The sequence below is a fragment of the Lycorma delicatula genome, chromosome 2 (assembly GCF_047948215.1).
Source record: "Lycorma delicatula isolate Av1 chromosome 2, ASM4794821v1, whole genome shotgun sequence".
Taxonomy (NCBI): Eukaryota; Metazoa; Arthropoda; class Insecta; order Hemiptera; family Fulgoridae; genus Lycorma; species Lycorma delicatula.
The window spans coordinates 222,419,875-222,440,535 of record NC_134456.1 but is presented as its reverse complement, the minus strand read 5'-3'; the positions used below and the strand labels follow the sequence as shown (position 1 = coordinate 222,440,535).

The 20,661-nt window shown below is 31.6% G+C and overlaps 1 protein-coding gene across 1 annotated transcript in view; it reads right to left on the bottom strand.

Annotated features, from left to right (window-relative positions):
• The window catches only part of LOC142319680 (long-chain fatty acid transport protein 4-like), a 98,654-nt gene that overhangs the window by 9,112 nt on the left and 68,881 nt on the right, over nt 1-20,661 (bottom strand). Inside the window, exons 6-10 of the mRNA XM_075357228.1 lie at nt 17,555-17,747; nt 15,685-15,831; nt 10,758-10,895; nt 7,798-7,864; nt 3,346-3,436 (exon numbers count right to left, since the gene is read on the bottom strand). Coding sequence (XP_075213343.1) covers nt 3,346-3,436; nt 7,798-7,864; nt 10,758-10,895; nt 15,685-15,831; nt 17,555-17,747 — 636 coding nt within the window. The remainder of the gene's footprint in view (nt 1-3,345; nt 3,437-7,797; nt 7,865-10,757; nt 10,896-15,684; nt 15,832-17,554; nt 17,748-20,661) is intronic.

Here is a 20,661-nt window from a genome sequence, read left to right as displayed (position 1 = left end):
CACCAGTTTGGCTTCTCGCTTAGAAGTCGGGGTAGTTGCAATAGGGCATAAGTTTTGTTAGGTGCCAGACAAACAATAAATAAATAGATAAAAAAAATTCTAATATTATGACATAAGTAAACAAATCTGTTAAATATAAATCAAATTCACTTAGATATTACAATTTTAAAGTTTTGAGTAGCTTTCATTGTCAGAAGAGACCGATGACAATGATGGCACTGACGATTAGCATTAGTAAAAAATCATTTCAAGCATATTATATATTAACATGATACTAATTATTTATAAATACGTCTACCTTTACCGAATAAACATTAATTAATACGCTAATTAAACTTACTGCTTTAAACTTGTCACAAAGGCACGAGATGGGTAGCATGTCTAGCAATGTTTCTTTTAAGAAGTATGTAACCGTTTAGTAAAAAATTTTTTAATTTGTTAAAAATTGAGAAAATTAAAAAAAAATACGTTAACTTAGCAAAATGTAAGTATAATAATAATAATAAAATTGAAAAATCAAGGAATAAAATTAGGACTTCCTGGAGAACGGTGAGGGAGCAGATGGTTGTCGGAAAGCAATAATGAATTCTTGCTCTTGCCTACTGATAGTGTACCTGGTAGTCTTTTGAATTTTTTAAATCAACATTTTAGGAAAATATGTCAACTATTAATGCGACATCAGAAATAAATAAAGCAAGTACTCTATTAAAAAATCTTCCTGCTGTCAATGTTTCCCTCAATGTCAATGTTTTTAAAAAAGTATCTGTGATTGAAGTAATATCAATTATACAATCCTTATAGCCATCAAACACTTGCGGCTAGGATGAGATTCCACCTTCTGTGATGAGACAATGTTCTTTGATAACTGCTCCATTGAGGTATCTGATTAACTAATCATTTAATATAGGAGTCTTTACAGATTTTAAATTTGCTAATGTAATTCCAGTTTTCAAAAAAGGTTCAAAATCTGTTTTTAACAATTATTGCACAATTGCAATTCTTCTTGCTTTATCAAAGGTCTTTGAGAAGGTTATTTTTTTATTTTTATTTTTTTTTGTTGTTGTGGGCGAAAAATGCCTGGGCGTTATCATCGCCCGGTAGTTATTATTAAAAGGGTAAAATAACTCCAAAATAACAAACCATACAAGGTGTAAACGTAATATTAATCGTATAATAAAAATTTACTAAAACAAGCCAAGAAGGCAAAATAAAACCCAAAACTAATACCACAGACAAAGTTGATAAAATACAAAAGTTAAAATAATAGAATAAAGAAAGTATAAAAACTTAACTAACTCCGATGGGTTGTGCAAAAATTCCCTCCCCGGATAGTAAAATTAAACACATAAAACCAAAAAATCAAATCGAAAATAAAGGTTAAAATTATTAAAAAACTCTCCTTATAGAAAAACATATATGAGTATATTAAATCCTTTGCAGTAACCCAGTACTATGCAAAAAGAGAAACATCCGTTCCAAAATCCCGCCATCATCGCACAAGATATCACGAATGCTGCTGGGTATATCAAACTGACGACGCAACGCCGCATAACATATGCAGTCCACGAGAATATGGTGTACAGTCATGCAGCAGTTGCATCGTGTGCACAGGGGTGGGTCTTCCCCTGACATTAGATATTCGTGTCTGATCCTCGTATGCCCCAACCGTAACCGGCAGAGGACCACTTCCTCACGAGAAGGTTATAGCTTCCCAGCTGCACTGTTACTTTGAAAACAGATTATTGCATCATACCCGGCAGTTTGGTTTCCATAAAGGTAAGACTACTTAGTACTAAAGCGGTAAATGAATCTTTAACAATAATTATTGATGTTCTTGATGGATCGCAACTGGCTATCGGTGTCTTTTGTGACTTATCAATTGCATTGTGTCATGAGCTGCTGCTCCGGAAGCTTGAGTTCTACAGCATTTGTGGAGCTGCTCTTATTCCGTTTAAGTCTAATTTAAAAGACCGAAAGCAGATTGTTAGTAGTAGCACCTACGATTTTGTGCCTGATGGCATTCCTCAGAAATCTATTCTGACGTTAGTATTTTTCTTCTAATATATATAAATGACTTGCCAAACCCCAATGCGTCTGTCAAGGCCAATTATGTTGGCTGACAATACCGCAGTAGCTTTTACAAATCTTAAATTATTCTAATTTCTATAATTTAATGATTATTGATCTTATCGGAATGAACGAATGAATAAATGGTTTCTGGCTAATGGCTTGCTATTTAATTCCAGTAAAGTACAAATGATAAAGTTTTTTTTATTTGCATCATCGAACAGTTACTAATACTCCATTTACGGATGTCTTGAAATTTTCAAGCTCTGCTGATTTTTCAGCCGGAAAAGAGTTCAGTGGAATAGATGGTTTCGTAACTATTTCAACTTTCTATAGTCTGTCAAGCGATATTAACAACATTGAATATAATAATAACATTGAAGGCTTTTTTCAAATCCAAAAATGAACCTGCTACTTTCTGACCTTTGTTTTTACCGTCTATTATATTGTACATAAAATTCAAAAGGTACCTTCAGTATTTTTTAGTTTACGAAAACCATATTGATTTTTACTGAAAAATATTATTTATTAACCCGATTTTTATAATTTTTAAGACCGCAGTTAATAATAATATAGGTCGGTAATTATTAATATTTTGTCTATCACAGCTCTTAAACGTAGGTAAAACAACAATTTTTTTTAATATAGAGGGAAATTTACCTTTGTTTGTACTCAAATTAAGCAAATGAGTCAGAACATTAATAATAATACCGCTCACTTTCTTCTTTTATTATATTAATCCCTGTTCCACCTATTCCTGTTGACTTCACCTTTTTCGTGTTTTTAATAATACTAATTATCCCCTCGTTACTTGAAAGGTATCATATAAAATGACTTGTTTCTATTTCTTTCTTGATCTCCTTCGCTAGAGTTAAAAAGCGATTATTAAATTTTTCTGCAATTAAGCATTTGTCTCTTGTTACCCGTTAATAAGTAAGCTTTAAAGATTCTATTTCGCTATTTTTAGATCCGTCTATTCCTAATAAATTATTTATACGCATCCATTGTTTTATGTTAACTTTCAAATTTATATTTATATTTTACAAAATATTTTTTGATATTGTCTTTTTATTCGATGTATTCCTTTTTTCAATTCGACATACTAGATTAACATTTATCCACGGTTTTAAATATAGTCATCGATTTCCCTTTCTCTAATAAAATACCATTAAAAAGAAAAAATATAAAAGTACGGTTAGAGATTATATAATAATAAAACACATAACCAGAAAAATTAATAAATGAACAAATATTCCGACAAAATTTTTTTTTCTTTACCTGAACTCCATACACTGTACAATCTTTTAATCCTAATACACTGCTTATCACAGCTTCCACTTCATTAGTCGAGACATTTTCTCCTTTCCACCTAGATACAAAAAAAAAGGAAATAAATAAGTATGCAGTAAAGTTTACATTTTCTTAATAAACTGATTACGGATCTGCAATCTCCTTTTAGGCAGCGTTTTTTCTGCATTAAATTCACAATATTACACTTGTTACAATAGCGCAATTAAAAAAAATAAAATAGCGTATTAAGTATCGATTAAATTAATAGTGTATTTTGAAAAAGTCAATAGCACAAGCTAATATATGAAAGCAAAATTCCACATGGTATAGGGAACATACTCATATTGATACTTGCTGTAGGTGAAAGTAGGTAACCCTTCAATATTTTCTTCCTAGAATATGTTTGTACCTAATTCTAAACCAAGAACTTAAGGGTTTAATTCCCAGCAATAATTCCCAGAAGAGGTTTTCCTTAAGCTCCTCCATTTACAGATTTTAAAAATTATCTGTGTAATCTCATTCTCATAAATCCCTTTAGCTTAGAAAAAATAATTTATACAGAAATATATACCATATATTTTTTATACATACAATCAATGTACAGTACATATAAGAGAAAAAGTAAACAGAAGATTCAAATATAACAGATCCACATTTGATCTACAAGCAAAGTTCTGAGAAAAAAATATTTCTGCTATCTGTATGACATTACAAGAAAGCATAAAAATGATTGAAAGAGTTTTTGTTTTATTTAAAAACAAAAAAAAAAAAAATAATCACTACTATTTGGAAAAGTGTAGTATTGTATTTTAAAAACGTTTTTATTTTTGGAATAGGCATTTATTAAAAAAAAGAGTTTTATATACACAGACAACACCAAAAAAAGGAACTTTTGAAAAACGCAACAAAAACATTTATTGACAGACAACTAATCACTTTAATTAAAAAATATATTATATATAAAAATATAAAATATCAAATTATCAAAATACTTAATATCAGTTTTTTGAAAATTACATCAGCTAGATGGCATGCTCCTCTACATATGCACTCCTGACAAACTGCTGTTGAGGTTCCCCGTTCGTTGCTCACTGGAACATCTCAGGTGGGATGCCATGAATTTCATCTTGAATTGCTTGTTTCAATTCACCCAGCTCTTTAGCCGACTCTTTAAGACCAACCTCTTAAGGTATTACCGCAAGGAAAAAATTACAAGCTGACAAATCTGGTGATCTTAAGTGCCACGGAATGTTAGTGAATCTTGAGATGACACAATTACCAAATAATTCTCGCACAGCTGTTATTGATTGCCTTGCAGTGTGCAACGTTGCACCATCCTGTCCAAATCAGGCTTCACGCTGGTATGGAAAATTGTTCAATGCAGGTGTAACAAAGATTGCATCATGTGAATATACTAATCCGAAGTGATAGTTATTGTGATCCACGCCTCATTTTTAAAAAGTATCTGATGACCCCATGTAATAAAATTGCAAACCATACTATTACCTTGCTGCTGTGTAAAGGGTGTACATGAAATTCATTGGGGTTAATGTCAGCCTTGTAACAATAGTTCTGCTTGTTCATACAACCTGTGAGATGGAAATGTGCCTATTCTGACATCCACAGCTTGTCCAGAAATTTGTTTCCTCATTAATCTTTATCATAATTTTTTGACAGAAATTAAAGCAGAACTGATAATCGTTCTCCTTCAGTTCTATCATGATCAGTTACTTGAAACGATGAAATTTTAAGTTGAAATGAAGAATTTGGCAAACACTCTCCCAGGACAACGTGACCACAACTGCTTGTTTATGAATCGAACGAGTAGGCTTTGTAAGACTGAAACATATACAGTGTCAATATTGTGCGGAGTAAAAACACTTCTTGGCCATCCTGTCGATTTCTTTTTCAGAATCAATCTGGTCTCTTCAAAGTTTTTAATTCATGTTTGTATTGCGTGTTTTGATGGAACACACCCTACACTGTAACGCTGTCGGAACTCAGTCTGTGTACCTTCAAAATTATCATTGATTTTGTAAAACATTTTTGAGGGAAAAGCACGCTGTTGACCGTTCCACTGCTCCATTACGACTTAATGGCAAGGTTGCCTCTGCATAAAGCAGTGCTGCCAACTATACATGACTGCCACTAAAGGATTTCAGAAGTTCCTGTTTTTTTGTGTCACTGTATGTATATATATATATATATATACATACTTGAAGATTATTCAAAAGGCAAAACATTTGCAATAGTGTGTTTGTAAACAGTACACAGAGCATCTTTCAACAAGTGGCACTGGTCTGTGGTGTGGCAACTTTCAGAAACAGGACAAAGCCATTTGACACACCATACCACTTTTGACAGTCTTTAAACTACAATAATTGGTATAACACATGTACTAACCTGTCACCAGATTTTTAATAAGTGAAAATGAAATGCCTTAAAGAATCATGTTCATGTTAAATTTTGCTGTAAGACATTTAAAATGCTTCAAAAAGCATTTGGAGAAAACTATATGAGCAGACTGCAGTGCTACTAATAGTTCAAGTGTTTTAAAAGGGGCAGAACATTGATTAATGAGTAACTGCAGACCTGGACATCACTCGTGACAACAATGTAACATTGATACGGTTCAGTAAAATTATTCCTTAACTGTTTGAGAGATTCCCGAGGAAGTGGACATCAGCATAGGATCGTGCCACACAATTTTAATGGAAAGGCTTAATCTGCATTGTATCTCAAACGTTGGCAAATTTGTGCTGCATTTGCTGACCAGAAAGAGAATCACGTTAACTTCAATCAAGAACGTCTTGGTCATGACAACGCTGATGAAAACTTTCTGAAACGCATTATAAGAATAGATGAGATAGATATAAATAAGATTACAATATAAAAACTCAGATGCAATCATCACAGTGGGTGATGATTGCCCCAACCAAAAAAGTCCACTTCCGCCAGTCAAATGCGAAGGTGTATTGATGGTTTTTTTCTTTTTTTACTGGAAAGGCTTGGTCTATTATGAATTCATCCCAAGTGACCAGATAGTAAACAAGATCTAGATGGAAATTTTATAAGGTTTGTGAGCTGCTCTATGCAGAAAGAAATCTGAGCTGTGAGAAACCAAAATGAATGCTGATGTTGTTGTGGTGCACCACAACATCAGCTCATGTATCAATTCTTATCCACCATTAATTGGAAAACATGAGAAAACTACGATATCTCATCTGCTCTACTTGAAACTTATCCCCAATAGACTTTTGTTACATCTCAAATTAAAGGTAACCTTGAACGAATGTTGTTTACAGACCATTAATGAAATTGAGGAAAATATGATAACTACGTCCAATACTCCAAAACACAACCAAGAAATATTCCAAAAATCTAATGTAGACAACACATGACTTTCTTGTATGCCTATTAAAGTACACTAACACTTATTTTTTTAAATGAAAAGTACATAAAATTTTATTTCATTAGCAACTTCTGATATTTTTTCATATTTATTTATTTTACTGAATTATTATTCAGTAATTTTTTTTTTTACAATGATAATTATTAATAATTACAATAAATTTATATTAAAAAAAAGAAAGGAGATGGAAGTCAGATTCAAACCGAATGTGCCTTCCCCTAAGATCCAAATATTTCATTAATTAAAATTTTATTTGGCTATAACTCTGGAACTACTGAAAAAAGTACCACTTATGACATATCGTTGAAAATTTCTTAATGAGGGCTTATTACTGCAGTTACGAAAAAGTCCAAAATCCAAATTGTTTTGGATTTTGGACACTTTTGGTTTAGTCAATTACGATCAAAGGGGAACGTGCACAACTAAATGTTACAACAGTCCTAAATCCAAAATTTCAACATCCTTTGGCAAATCGATTTTGAGTTCTGCAAGATTCATACATACGTACAGATTTTACGCCGAAACTAGTCATAATGGATTCAGAGATGGTGAAAATGGTTATTTCTGTTGAAATTTGGAAACCAAAATTTTTCACTATTACAATACTTCCTTTACTTCACAGAAAGAAGTAAAAACGGAAGAAATATATACAGTAGTGTACTGCCTGCAATGGGAATTACTTATAGAGCAACAAGTTTATATAAGGCTGCAAATACATTAAAAAAAGATTTTTATTACAAAAGTTCAGTCTTTTTTTAACACTCCTCATATATATCAACAGATAGAATTTCAGTTCAGTTTGCATTTAAATTTTATATGCATGTAAACAATGAAACATTGAAGATGGTAACAGAAAGAACTTCATCAAATAAGCTAAGTACGAGAGACTTTTATTCTTAAGAATAACTATGTACATTTTTAGAGGTATATGGGACTCAAAATATACATTAAATGTAGTTTATTATTATTCTTAATTTTTTAATATTATTGTAATCTTTTAAAAAGAACAAGAAATAATAAAAACTTACCTAAATGTATCACCAGTTCTGTCTTTGAAAAATACATATCCCAGCTCATTCATTACAACTATATCACCTAAAAACAAAAAATAAAAATAAATAGGGTAGAATATGAGTCAATCATTTTTTTTTGCACTATACAGATTGCATATTACTGGGGGTATTAAAAGTAAATGAACAGTGTTGACCGGTATGTTGGTGACCACTTTAAACAATTTTTAAATTTCTGAAAAATCTTGTTTTGTTTGACAGACTGGAACTTTTTATACCAATTTTACAAATTAACAAACAAAATACAGAAAAAAAAAAAAAATAAGTACAATACAGCTTTCTGAAGCTGTATCTGTATCATTTTAACAATTTTCTATTATTAGTAGCTACATCTTAAACATAGAAAGTGACATATTGGAGAACAAAAAGAAGCTACAAAAAAAAGCACTGAATGAACAGAATATGCCTAAAAATTTGTAAAAATGATCTATTAAATTCCATTAATGTACAGAAAGGTGAGATGATAATAGCGTACAGGAAATGTGACAATAGCATATCTAATAAAAGCTAGCTTTGAAAACCCAAAAAGGAATGCCAAAATCCTTATGGTAGTTACTTGTCAGTTAATAAATAATCTAAGAGAGACTTTTTTTGCATGAAATTTGCAGGTGCTATGTTATTGAAGTTTGCTTAAAAGTCAGCTACAACTTTTACACAAATTCATTTAACCTTCCTTCCGACGTAAGTATTTAATGAGATCAAATTAAACAAATATTACAAAAGCAATAAGTGGTACTTTACATGCAATCACACAAGGTGATTTTCAAGAATGCAAATATAATAAAAACATCCGTTAAATCATTCTACACAGTTAATTTTTACAATTTTATTTTATAAATATATTTTGCAGTACTACCAAGGTCATTTGGAAAGTTTTCAGCCTGACACACAGCATGACACACGGCATAAATATAAACAAATGACTGTGATATTTGTTACAACATTTTTTTTTTCTACTAGCCAATTAAGGGTGCTATTATAAACGCCCACCAAAAGAAAGTGCTCTTTCATCACGATAATGGGCCTGCACACAAGTGCATTCAAGTGCAGCAAAATTCCATAATTTATATTTCTAAGTGCTTTCACATACATCGTATTTGCCAGATTTGTCTCCCAGCAATTACTTCTTCCCAAACCTGAAGAAACGGTTCACCGAAAAAGATTCACTTAAAGTGATGAGGCCAGAACTGAGCGACTACTTTTTTGTTGAGTTGCACAAATTGCATTTTACTGAGGGTATTAAAAATTTGGAAAGCTATTAGTCTAAATGTAATTAGCGTCGACCAGTTTTGTTGATGACCACATTAAAAAATTTTTTAAATTTCTGAAAAATCTTGTTTTTTCAGACAGACTGGAACTTCTCAATGACCATCACACATACAGTAGCAAAATAAAAACTGTAATTAAAATTAATTCTTCTTTGTATTTATCAATTTTTTTCGGTTGCGTGCACGTAACCGATTGAATATTATACTGTATAATACAAAAGAATATATAATACATTACTGTATTATAAAAACAGTTAGCGTACTGTAACATTGTTCAAATATCCAGAAAATTCAGATAACCGACAACATAACAGACTCTACAAAAATGTTGGACATCACAACTTTTATTATATTTTTAATTTACCGAGTCTATTGTAGAAAACCTTTTTAGGCAGGCAAAAGAAAATAATACACGAGAAGTCTGACTCAGAAAGTTTTATGAAAGTTTCTCCATATATTATCAATTTAGTCTAATTTAAACAGAATTATTTTCAATATTATATGACAGACAAGACACATATTTTAGCTATAAGTCTGAACAGTTGTACTGTTGAACTCTGTAAACAGGGTTAGTATCATGACATCACCTGAACAAACGGAAGTTGCAGCTACCTAATAACTGCAATTATCAGCAATAATTCAGTTTACTGTGGTCAAAGTGAATGTTATTCAATAATTAATATTATATTAATTTTTATAAAAAATATAAACATCAATTAATGCTTTCACTATCTCCTTTCTCTCTCGTGTAATGGCATTATTATTCATCTGAATTTTTTATTTACGTATAGAGTTAAAATATATGATGTGATTTATACCTTATACTAGTAAGTAAGAACGTTTAATAACATCTACAAAATTGACACTGCAAGTTGTAATTATGGTATGTGCCCCAAAAAATTATAAACATGCAAGCAAGCAAGGTATTTATAAGTACACACTCAAAACATTTGAAGAATCTGTATCATAGACAGATTAGCAAAATTTACAGATGAACCACTTTATACAAATTGTTTTATCAGCACTAAGAATAATAATATATAACACCCAAAAAATATTTCTATAGAAATATTAAGCACATCAAAATTAAACATATTATAAGTGTCTTCTGTGTATATATCATAATTGCAAAACATATGAAATTAAATAAATTATTATATGAAAGTTATAAAATTTATCCAGCGGGTTGATTTAAATTATCATTATTTAGTTTAAGAAAATTATAGATTTGACTGATTTGTTCACTATCAATAAAGAGCATTTAGTTTTTTCTAATAACAATGTTAAGTTACAAATTAAGCTTTTGCTGTCATTTTACGGTAAAAGATAAAAAATGTAAATGGAAAAAGTAATACTTGATTAAAATGAATTAGTCATGTCAGAAAACCCTCGCTCAAAACAAATCCCATACCAAAAACAAAAAAAAACTTTTTTTCAATGCTCAAGCAATGAAGTAGGAATTATAATGAGTACTTTAATAAAAGAGTTTAATATACTCCCTCTGGAGGCCGGCTTCATAGAGGGGAGTTGTGCACAGAGTACTGGAATTTATAAATGCTACAGAGCTAATACACAGGACTGGCAAGAGCTTAAAATTATGGAGGCAACAGTCAACACATTAATATTAAACTTACTAAATGTTTTAGTTACCTGACACAAAAGCTTTATCACCAGGTTTGAAAACATTCATTATAATCTTCTTCCTAGATGATTCACTATCAACATATCCATGAAATTGTCTTGTTGGGTCATTTTGCCTAATTATTCCAATAAGCATTCCAGCTTCATCTGAAACCGTTTTTTAACATGTAATAATTAATTTTACATAATTACAATAAATAACAATAAAATAATGCTTCATTTTTAACTTAATTACAATTTAAAACCACATATACTTGTTACATGATGTCCCTGGAATATTCAAAACTTGTTCCATATGTCCAATATGCAGTCTAAGATGTACATAACAACGAGAGAATATCATGACTGCCTTGAGACATTTGGAACAACCCACTCCTACATTCTCTAAGAATAAGCTGGATGATATCCATATGACATCCTACAAATCCCAGAAAAAATAGAAAATTTCCTGGCAGATTTTTTTCTCAGTACAAAATTATAAGAATAACATGACAGTTTAATAACGAACAGAAATACCTGGGTGATTTATACATCTTCACTTACAAATTATTCTTTAAAAAGATAATGTTTTTATTTCTAGGCTCCCAAGATTTTAAAAGGAAAACAAAGAATCCTTGAAGTCAACTTACAAATTTTTAACATTATTTAAAAAAGGCAATTTAATTTATTGATCACACATTAAAGATGTTTTCTGTGATAGGATATCCTTTTTTAAAACTAGCTAGATATTCATTTAAGAATAAAAAATTTTTACCCATTTCTCTAATCTATAAAGTAACACACGCATGTGCACACACACAACACACAACACACACACACACACACACACACCTATAAAAATTATAAGGCATCCATTAATGATGCCATACTATGAAATTTTAATAATTATTACCATATTTATAACTATTTCATAATTATTACAACATTTGTAATAAGCAGCTACCTCAGGTCACCTTTTTGTGTAAAAAAAAAAAAAAATTATAAACCTTTGAATGATTGGCACAGATTCTTATGTAAAGTCTTATAATAAAATAATGCACATTTAAAATTCAATTATTGACTGTGTAACTGAATATTTTTTGTACAATTCAATAGTCCAATCAAAATCTAATGTTTTGTTATATTTTGCTTTATGTAGAACTTGGTCAAATTCATTCATCTCAGTATTTGTATACAAAAAGTTGCAATACAATACTATAAAACATAAAATACTGCATGCAATACCAACCATGGAACAAATTATGAATTTGCACTGATTGAAGAATCACATTTAAAGACTTTGCCTTGAAAGACTACACAAATTTTAATATCACCTACCTTTCTTAAAATTATAATTTTTTTTTAGTAAAATTAAAACTATTTTTACCTGCACAATTTCCAGTATTAATATCTACAAGTTAAACCATTTCACAAAAAAATGATGCTGTTCAAATTATTTAAAGACTTTCATAAGCTATTCTCATTGTGAAAATAATGTAAAAAGTTAACATAAAAATATATCCTAAAATGCTTCGTTTGTAACTTACGGCTAGTGAAAGATTTCGCTTGGATTTCATCTATCCTGGTGAAATAAGATTGTACTGAAATTTTTAGGACTTAAGAGGCAGAATTAGTGATTTATTATGGTTTTTGACCTGAAAAATCGAATAAAATAGATCCCAGAACCTTCAGTAGTTTTTAAGGAATGTGGAGTGAAAACCAATAGATCAGGGTAAAAACCCAGTTTTTTATGTTTGACCCAATAATTTTGTTAAACAGATAACAAACACAAAAACAAACAAAACTTGTAGAGAATCTAATTCTGAACAAAATGTTGTAAGATAAGTTGAATAAAACAAAGAAAAGTTAAAAAATTCAAATTTTATTTAGAAACAGTATATTACAACATTTGTCAGAAACGTAGTCATTTAATGTACACGAAAACCAAATTCTTTTACGGTGAAGTGAAAAATGTGTAAAAGCAAAAATTTACGGTTAAAAATTGCTGTTAAAAATTTTTTAAAAAATGGGAACTACACAACAATTTTAAAATAAAGATAAATGAATAAAGATTATTTAAATAATAATTTTTTTACTAATGACAAATATAATAAATTAATTAAGAAACTATTATTTCAAACTTGGAAGTAAAATAACAACAGCTGATCAACAATGTGCAATACTGTATTTGTGTTTAAATCATTCTGTAAGGTACATTATTAGGTATTCAGGTATTGTGAACTGTTCTGTCATTAGCAAAGGTTTTCTGTGAATTTAGTTTGTATGTAATTGGTTTGCCATTGAAGTAATGCTGTACTTATTTAAAACAGAGGAATATGATATGGTATTCATTTTGGTGAATGTAATGCTAATGCTACAGTAGAATATGAAATAGGTTTTTGAATTGCAGGATTCTAGATCCCAAAACAATTAGCGCGACCTTTTGTAATCTTTGGAAAACAGATTCACTAACTTGTATTCACACCAGCTATTAACGATTTGTCCAACATGACACTCTCATTGATGAAATTATTATTGATGCAGTTCAGCACAGTCCCGGCATCAGTGGACAATGTCTTTCTAAGCAGATTGGTGCATCACATTCAAAGGTTTGGAGGATTCTTTAACAAAACAAGTTTTATCCTTATCTTAAACAGCCAGTTCAACATCTACACCCGTGAGACACTCCTCTTCGCTTGGAGTTCTGCAACTGGTAGAATACAAATCCACAAATCTACACGTAAGTTTTGTTCACCGACTAGACAAATTTCACTCAATATGGCATCAATAACTTAAGCAATGAGCAAACATGGGCAGAAGTAAATCCTCATGAAACGGTGAAAGGAAATTTTCAACACTGATTTAGCATCAATGTATGGTGTGCTCTTCTTCACAGTCAATGTTTGGACCGTTAATATTTTACAGCTACTTAAAATGCTAGTTCTATTTGCACTTTCTTTAAGAAGAATTGCCGCAGTTGCTTGAAGATGTTCCTCTATCGTTGATACACAATATACAGTCCTAGCACAATGTCACACCTCCCCACTTCTCTTGCTGTTTCCACTCATGTAAATGATCATTTCCCTGAGAAATGGATCGATCGTGGAGATCCACATTTCTGGCCACCAGGATCACCCGATCTAACACCTTTAGAGTTTTGTGTCTGGGGATGGTTGAAAAATACACAAACAAAAATACATTCTTGAAAGGAATTAACTATCCGCATAGTGGATGTGGCTGAGCAACTTAACAAAAGCCCCCAAAGAATTAAACAGAGCAACAAAAGCAGTACAGAAGCATGCCAAGAAATCTGTTTATAATGGCGGGCTCATTTTTGAGCATTTAAACTGGTACATACTGAGTGCACTTTGGTCAAGTGTACTCAGTATAAATAAAATTCAAATTTTTCTAAATTTTTTATTTTACTTAATTTATCTTATACCATTTTGTTCAGAATTACATTCTCTACAAGCTTTTTTTTAAAAGTTTTATGTGTTTATTAGCCATTTAACAAAATTGTTTATGTCAAACATAATAAACAGGGTAAATTTTATCCTAATTTATTGGTTTTCATACCAGATTTCTCAAAATGTACAGGAGATACAGTTATGGGACTTATTTAATTTAATTTTTCAGATCAAAAATCATAATAAATCACTACTTCAGCCCCTTAATTAATTCCTAAAATTTTTAGTACAACCTCATTTCACCGGGGTAACTAAATCCAAGTGAAATTTTCACTAGCCATAACTTGCAAATGAAGCATTTTAGGACAAATGTTTCTAAGAACGTTTTCTGCTATTTTCACAATTAGAATAGGTTATGAAAATCCTGGGAGAACTTCACGATACACTCTATATAATAAATCCAAACTTTTACAGTCAATAATATCAAATCAGAACCAAACTGAAGTTTTGCATTTGCAGAAAGTTGAGTCTATAATCAAAGGACATGATAACCTACAAACTTCCCATTTTTTGTAACTAATAAGTCCAACTTGATATTTTTAATAATATATTTGAACAATCCTCCAAATCAAAACACTGACAATGATGTCATCATGAGTTCTGGGCTAACACTTCTCAGTGCTATAACTCTGTTTTCTACTTAACTCTAAACTAATCCTAAAATGTTGATAAAGCATCAAAAGTTTTTATTGCAGCATTGATTTTAAGGCTATAACTCAAATACTAAAATTAGATGTACATACAAGTCAACAATAAGGCAGCACAAGCTGGTAATGTTGAAAGAAAAATTAACAAAAGAATATTTTTTTAAATTAAAATAATTAAAAAAATTTCTATACTGTTTTTAGCCAGAAGCTACCTTTTTATTAACAGAAATTACAATGCATGTGAAAAATAATAAAAATTTTTATCAAAATATGCAACTTTGTTTTCATATGAATAAAACTGAACTGAACAGTCAATTACCAATTATAACTTAGCAGGATGGAAATCATGGCTCCCATCCACACAACAGTTTTTTCATTAGAGCAAGTACTGAATGAAAATTATTCATCGATTGAATAATTTGGATTTTTTATTTTTTGAAATTATTCATGCCATTGAATAAATTACGCAAATGTAAAATAAATACAGAACCAGAACAAATGTAAGTAATGAAATATAAGAAATGAGTAGCGAATTTGATCATGTCTATTTGCATATAATTAGTCTAATTTCTTTGAAGATTACTTCATGAGTTAATTTATCTAGACTAGCAAGAAAATTTATAGAATGATGCCCTTCCTCACAAAACCTAGAAAAAGGTCAGCAACACATGATACAAACAAATTACTAACTGTTATTAAAACTAATCAAGAGATACATTTTACAAATATTTAAATTTATAAAAATTCATGCATAAATATATATGAATATGATGACATAATACTCTTCAATCAGATATGTACTGTAACAAATAAAAAACATACGGTAAGAAAAATTATTTTTACCCAAGTCACAACGTTCACAAAGACCCCGATTATTTCTCACAGGATCTCCAGTTTCATGATTAATTCTTATAATAGCTATAGGAAATACAGATTGTGGTAAACATCGAGGTAAACAGCCAATAGCACCAACAGTATTATCCAAATTGCCTGAAAACAAAATTACAGGAAACTTATTACAACTATTTTTAGATCAATGTGAATGACAACACACAAAAAAATTAATTTTTAACATTTGAATATAAACCTTTCTATTGTGTAATTAAACATGAGAGGCGTGTTTTTATTGTACTTTTTTTTAATGACAGTTCTTATAAGAATAAAAACATTTTCTCATTTCACAACAGTCACATTTTATCAAATATCCTTTAGGATCATAAATGAAATTCAGATACAAAATGATAACCTGTTTGACAAATCCTCTTTAAACACACCTTTGTTTTAACATTTTTTTTTATTTTTCAATTTGCAGGAAACTCATTCAGAATTCATATAAAAGAAATTGTAGTAACAAACACCTAAACTAACTCTCCTTTAAAAAACAACTAAAATTCAGCAACTGATAGATGAGATCACTAAGATTCAAAACTTATTTCTTCTTGCACTAACAAACCCCAATTAATATTAATGTCAACAATTTTCTGATTGTGCATTTTCCTTAACACATATCTCTATATATATTCATAGTAACACAAATTTCTAAATTAAACAGGTTGTCCCACATAAAATGCAATCCATCATAGCTTTACATCAGTAGGTATACATTTTAACAAAAAAAAATCATGAGCAAGTTCTTAAATACACTTCTAAAATTTTACAAAAGCTTACATTTTTTAGATTAAATACTGAAAATGATGTCATCTTTCTGAACACATACTTCCACCTTTATCACTGGATTTCTTGCAACTATTTTCAGAGTTTGTGACTGGATATTTACAGCTTCTTTGATATTCACCTTCAGTTTTTCTAGCGTACTTGGTTTGTGCTGTAGGCTTTTACTTGGAGGTAACTCCAAAGAAAGAAATCTGACTGTGTCATACTGATATTGGAGATATTGGTATAATGACTAAATATTGGTCATGCAACAGCAGGTGATGTAATCATTGGTGATACAACTGCCAAAGAATGCGTAATGAAATTAGTTGTTGAATTTGCAAAGTGTGATGTTGCAGGGTCATGTTGTAACCAACAGTTTACCTTGTGTGTTATTTTGTACATTTACAAAAACTAGCAAAGTAATTCAAAGTAATGCAAAAAAACTATTCAAAGTAATTTCCATCTAGGTTAAGGGCACAAGATTCATTTTGTATAAACTTGCCAACTGTAAATGGACTGCCAGATTTGAAAAGTTCTTTCACTGAAAACAAATTCAATCTCTGACTAAATTTTATCCACAGAATGTATATAAAAATTATTTACTACAAAATGACTTATAATAAAAATAAATACAGACATTTTTTTGTAAAATAAATCCCAAGATTATTTTTGAAGACCCATTCATTTTTTTTTACAACCAAATATATTTTACTTATTATTAAAGCTATATTTCATGAATTATCTAATTATATATTTCATTAAACTTAATCATGATTTAAAGACAAAATCTGCCATCGCTTAATGTAAATCATTCTTTTACCCATTAAAGCAGAGAGAATAATAACTCCCTCTAAATGAAGATCAAGCTATTCTTAGGAGTAAATTTCACTCATTTAATAAATTTTAATTTTACCATTATAAATACAAATAAGTAGCTCATTAAAAAAAGGATATTACACAATTTTTGAAAGAAGATTAATAGAGAAAAAATAATGCACAAAATTAATGTACAAAATAAAACAACATTAATACAGATTATTTCCAATAATTTTCTTACAGATATTAACATTTCCTTCTGTAGCACCATATACTTCAGTAATTTGAGGAATTTTAAATCTCTGCACAAATCTATGCCAAATAGCAGCATTCAATCCATTTCCAACCATTAGTCGTAAAGTGTGTTGGTTATCACTTGGCTTTGCTGGAGTTGCTAATATGTATCTACACATTTCTCCAATATACTGACCGATCTAAAACAAATTAAAATATTAAAACAGAATTTACATTTCAGATTCAATCTACTTCTACTACAGCATACTGAATAAGAGGAAGTAGAATAAGTTAAATTTTTAATTAAAATAAATCCTGCAATTTTAAATTACAACTTATACAAAGAAAGAATAAAATATGATTTAATAAAAATATGGGCATTGATGGAACAAACATCAATGTTGCCATTGGTAGCTTTATCCCAGCCAATGTTTGTAATCGGAAGGTTGCTGATGACTGCTCGAGTGATCATCGATTGATTGTCTATGAGATTGCTGGTGGCTTGAGTGAGCAATACTGATGTAACGTTCTGGTTCAGCAGGGTTTTTTCCTGCACAGGTGTGTGGACTGGAAGAAATCTGTTCATTTACTTTCCACCAGGCTCTGAGTTTTGGATGACAGTCTGGATAGATTTGGAAGATATGGCTGTTGGTTTGTCAGGGGCTTTTCTTGATGCAACTGAGTGTTCAATTCCCCGAAGTTCCAGTCGAGAGAGGATTGCATCATGGTGGAATAGGAAGCTGTCCAGCATGGTTGTCATTTGCAAAGAGCTTCTCAACGTAAGGGTAATCCGGAACAGGCGGTCCTTGTTATAGAATATAGAAATCTGAGATCTCATTACTTTCATAAAGTCTGGACCACGAAATGGGACTCCTGGCATTCCTTTGTTCATGAGCAGGGGAACAGATATCCCTGGGGCTAGTATGTAGGGTCTCAGGACATAAATGACAAACGGATGTTTTTCTGTCTGCTCTCTTGACTAGGTTTGGTGTAATTTCAGATACTTCTGAGATTTTACACAAATTACTAGAAAATTTACTGCCTGACGATAGCGAAGTTGGAGAGACCACATACCATCTGCGGGTGCGACGAGAGGTCACTCAGTTCCACGGGGGTGCAGTGTCCTTGGAGATTACCGAGGCTGAGATGCATCAAGCTATCTATGTTTAGGTAGGGGTAAGGCCCTAGGCTTTGATGGAATAACGGTAGAGCTACTCTCACTCAATACACGTGTGAGAGTTGCCACACGTGTATTTAATAAATTGTTGTTTGGAGGATACTTCTCTGTGTGTTGGAAGAAGGGGATTGTGAAATTGTTGTTTAAAGGTGGTGACAAGGATCCTGTTGTTAGTTTATTGTATAGGCTTCTGACGTTACTTCTGGTTATTGGAAAAGTCTTTGAAAAGGTTCTGTATCTATGTATAAATGAGAGGTTAACCTCGGAAAGATTGTTGATAGAGAATCAGTACGAGTTTTGTCCCAGAAAGGATACTGAGGACAACATACATCATGTGATGAGTGTGGTAACAACCAGTGAGACGGAATATGTCCTGAGGATTTTCCAGGACATTTTCGAAAAATTTAATAAATTATGGTGGCTTTCTCCTCTTTACCAACTCCAAAAAAGTGAATTTACTGTAAGCGAATTGCAAGTTATGCAAAGTTACTTCAGTCGTCGAGATGTAACCCACCAGGTTGGTCTAGTGGTGAACAAGTCTTCCCAAATCAGCTGATTTGGAAGTTGAGAGTTCATGTTTTCAAGTCCTAGTAAAGTCAGTTATTTTACAAGGATTTGAATACTAGATTATGGATACCAGTGTTCTTTGCTGGTTAGGTTTCAATTAACCACACATCTCGGGAATGGTTGAACTGAGACTAAACAAGACTACACTTCATTTACACTCATACATATCCTCATTCATCCTCTGAACGGTAATTACCAGAGGCTAAACAGGAAAATGAAAGAAAGTCATCAGGATGTGCTGCTCTGCAAGGGCAGCCATGAGGTTGGCAGGACGCTGTTCAAGGGATGTCCCCAGGGCAGCATGTTGGATCCTTTATTGAGGGTGGTGGAGTTTGATTGTCTCCTGCGGCTGAGGTTGCCCAGCAGGTGTTGCATCGTGGCTTATGCTGATGATGGACTCTTGCTGGTTGAAGGAAGCTCATGGAGAGAGGTTGAACTCAGAGTCACTCGGGCCTGCAGGATGCTTGAGCTGTGGGGTCATCAACACAAGAGGATGTTTAGCCTGGAAAAGACCACAATAATGCTGCTCAAAGGCCATTTGGCAGTGAGTTGGCAAGTCCATGTTTCGATGGCAGGCCAGCATATAAAGTTTGTTCAGGTTCATAAGTACCTCAGGGCGTTTCTTGATGAGAAACTGCAATTTAAGAAGCACCTTCAATATGTCGCAGAGAGGGCCTGCAATGTCTTCTTCAGTATTCAATGTGTGGTGAATCCTGATTGGGGTCTTCACTTTAAGACCACGAGCATCCTGTATAAATGCATGTGTGAGGCTATTATGTTATGCATGGTGCCTGTTTGGGTGGATAGGCTAAAATATAAAAGTTATCAGGACATATTATTAAGGGCTTAACGCCTAATATTGTTCATGGTAATGGATGGTTACTGTACTATTTCACAGGAGGTAGTCATGATGATTGCAGACGTGAAACCGATAGACTTGATTGCATCTGAGAAGCAGCAGTGATATGTTGCTAACAAGTCCAATGGGTTGACTTTGGATAAAGTTAGAGAAATTGAACAACATGGCAATGCCTTGTGGTATACCAGATGGGATGAGACAGAGGGTGGGCGTTATACACATGATCTCTTTCCAAAGTTAACCTGGTACACTTTCAATAAAAAATGCCTATCAATAAATGCAAAAATAAGACAAATAAGACACTTCAACATAGTTATAAAACCAGAAGCCGCTTATGCAGCAGAAACACTGTTCCATCTGAATGAACAATCAAAGATAGACAGATTCCAGAAAATCGAAAGAAGAATTGCAAGAACCTGATTCAATAAAAAATATCAAAAAGAAGGGCAGTGGTGGACTGTATCCAAAAAAATTGAGTACAGAGTTAGAACCCACCACTGATACCACACGT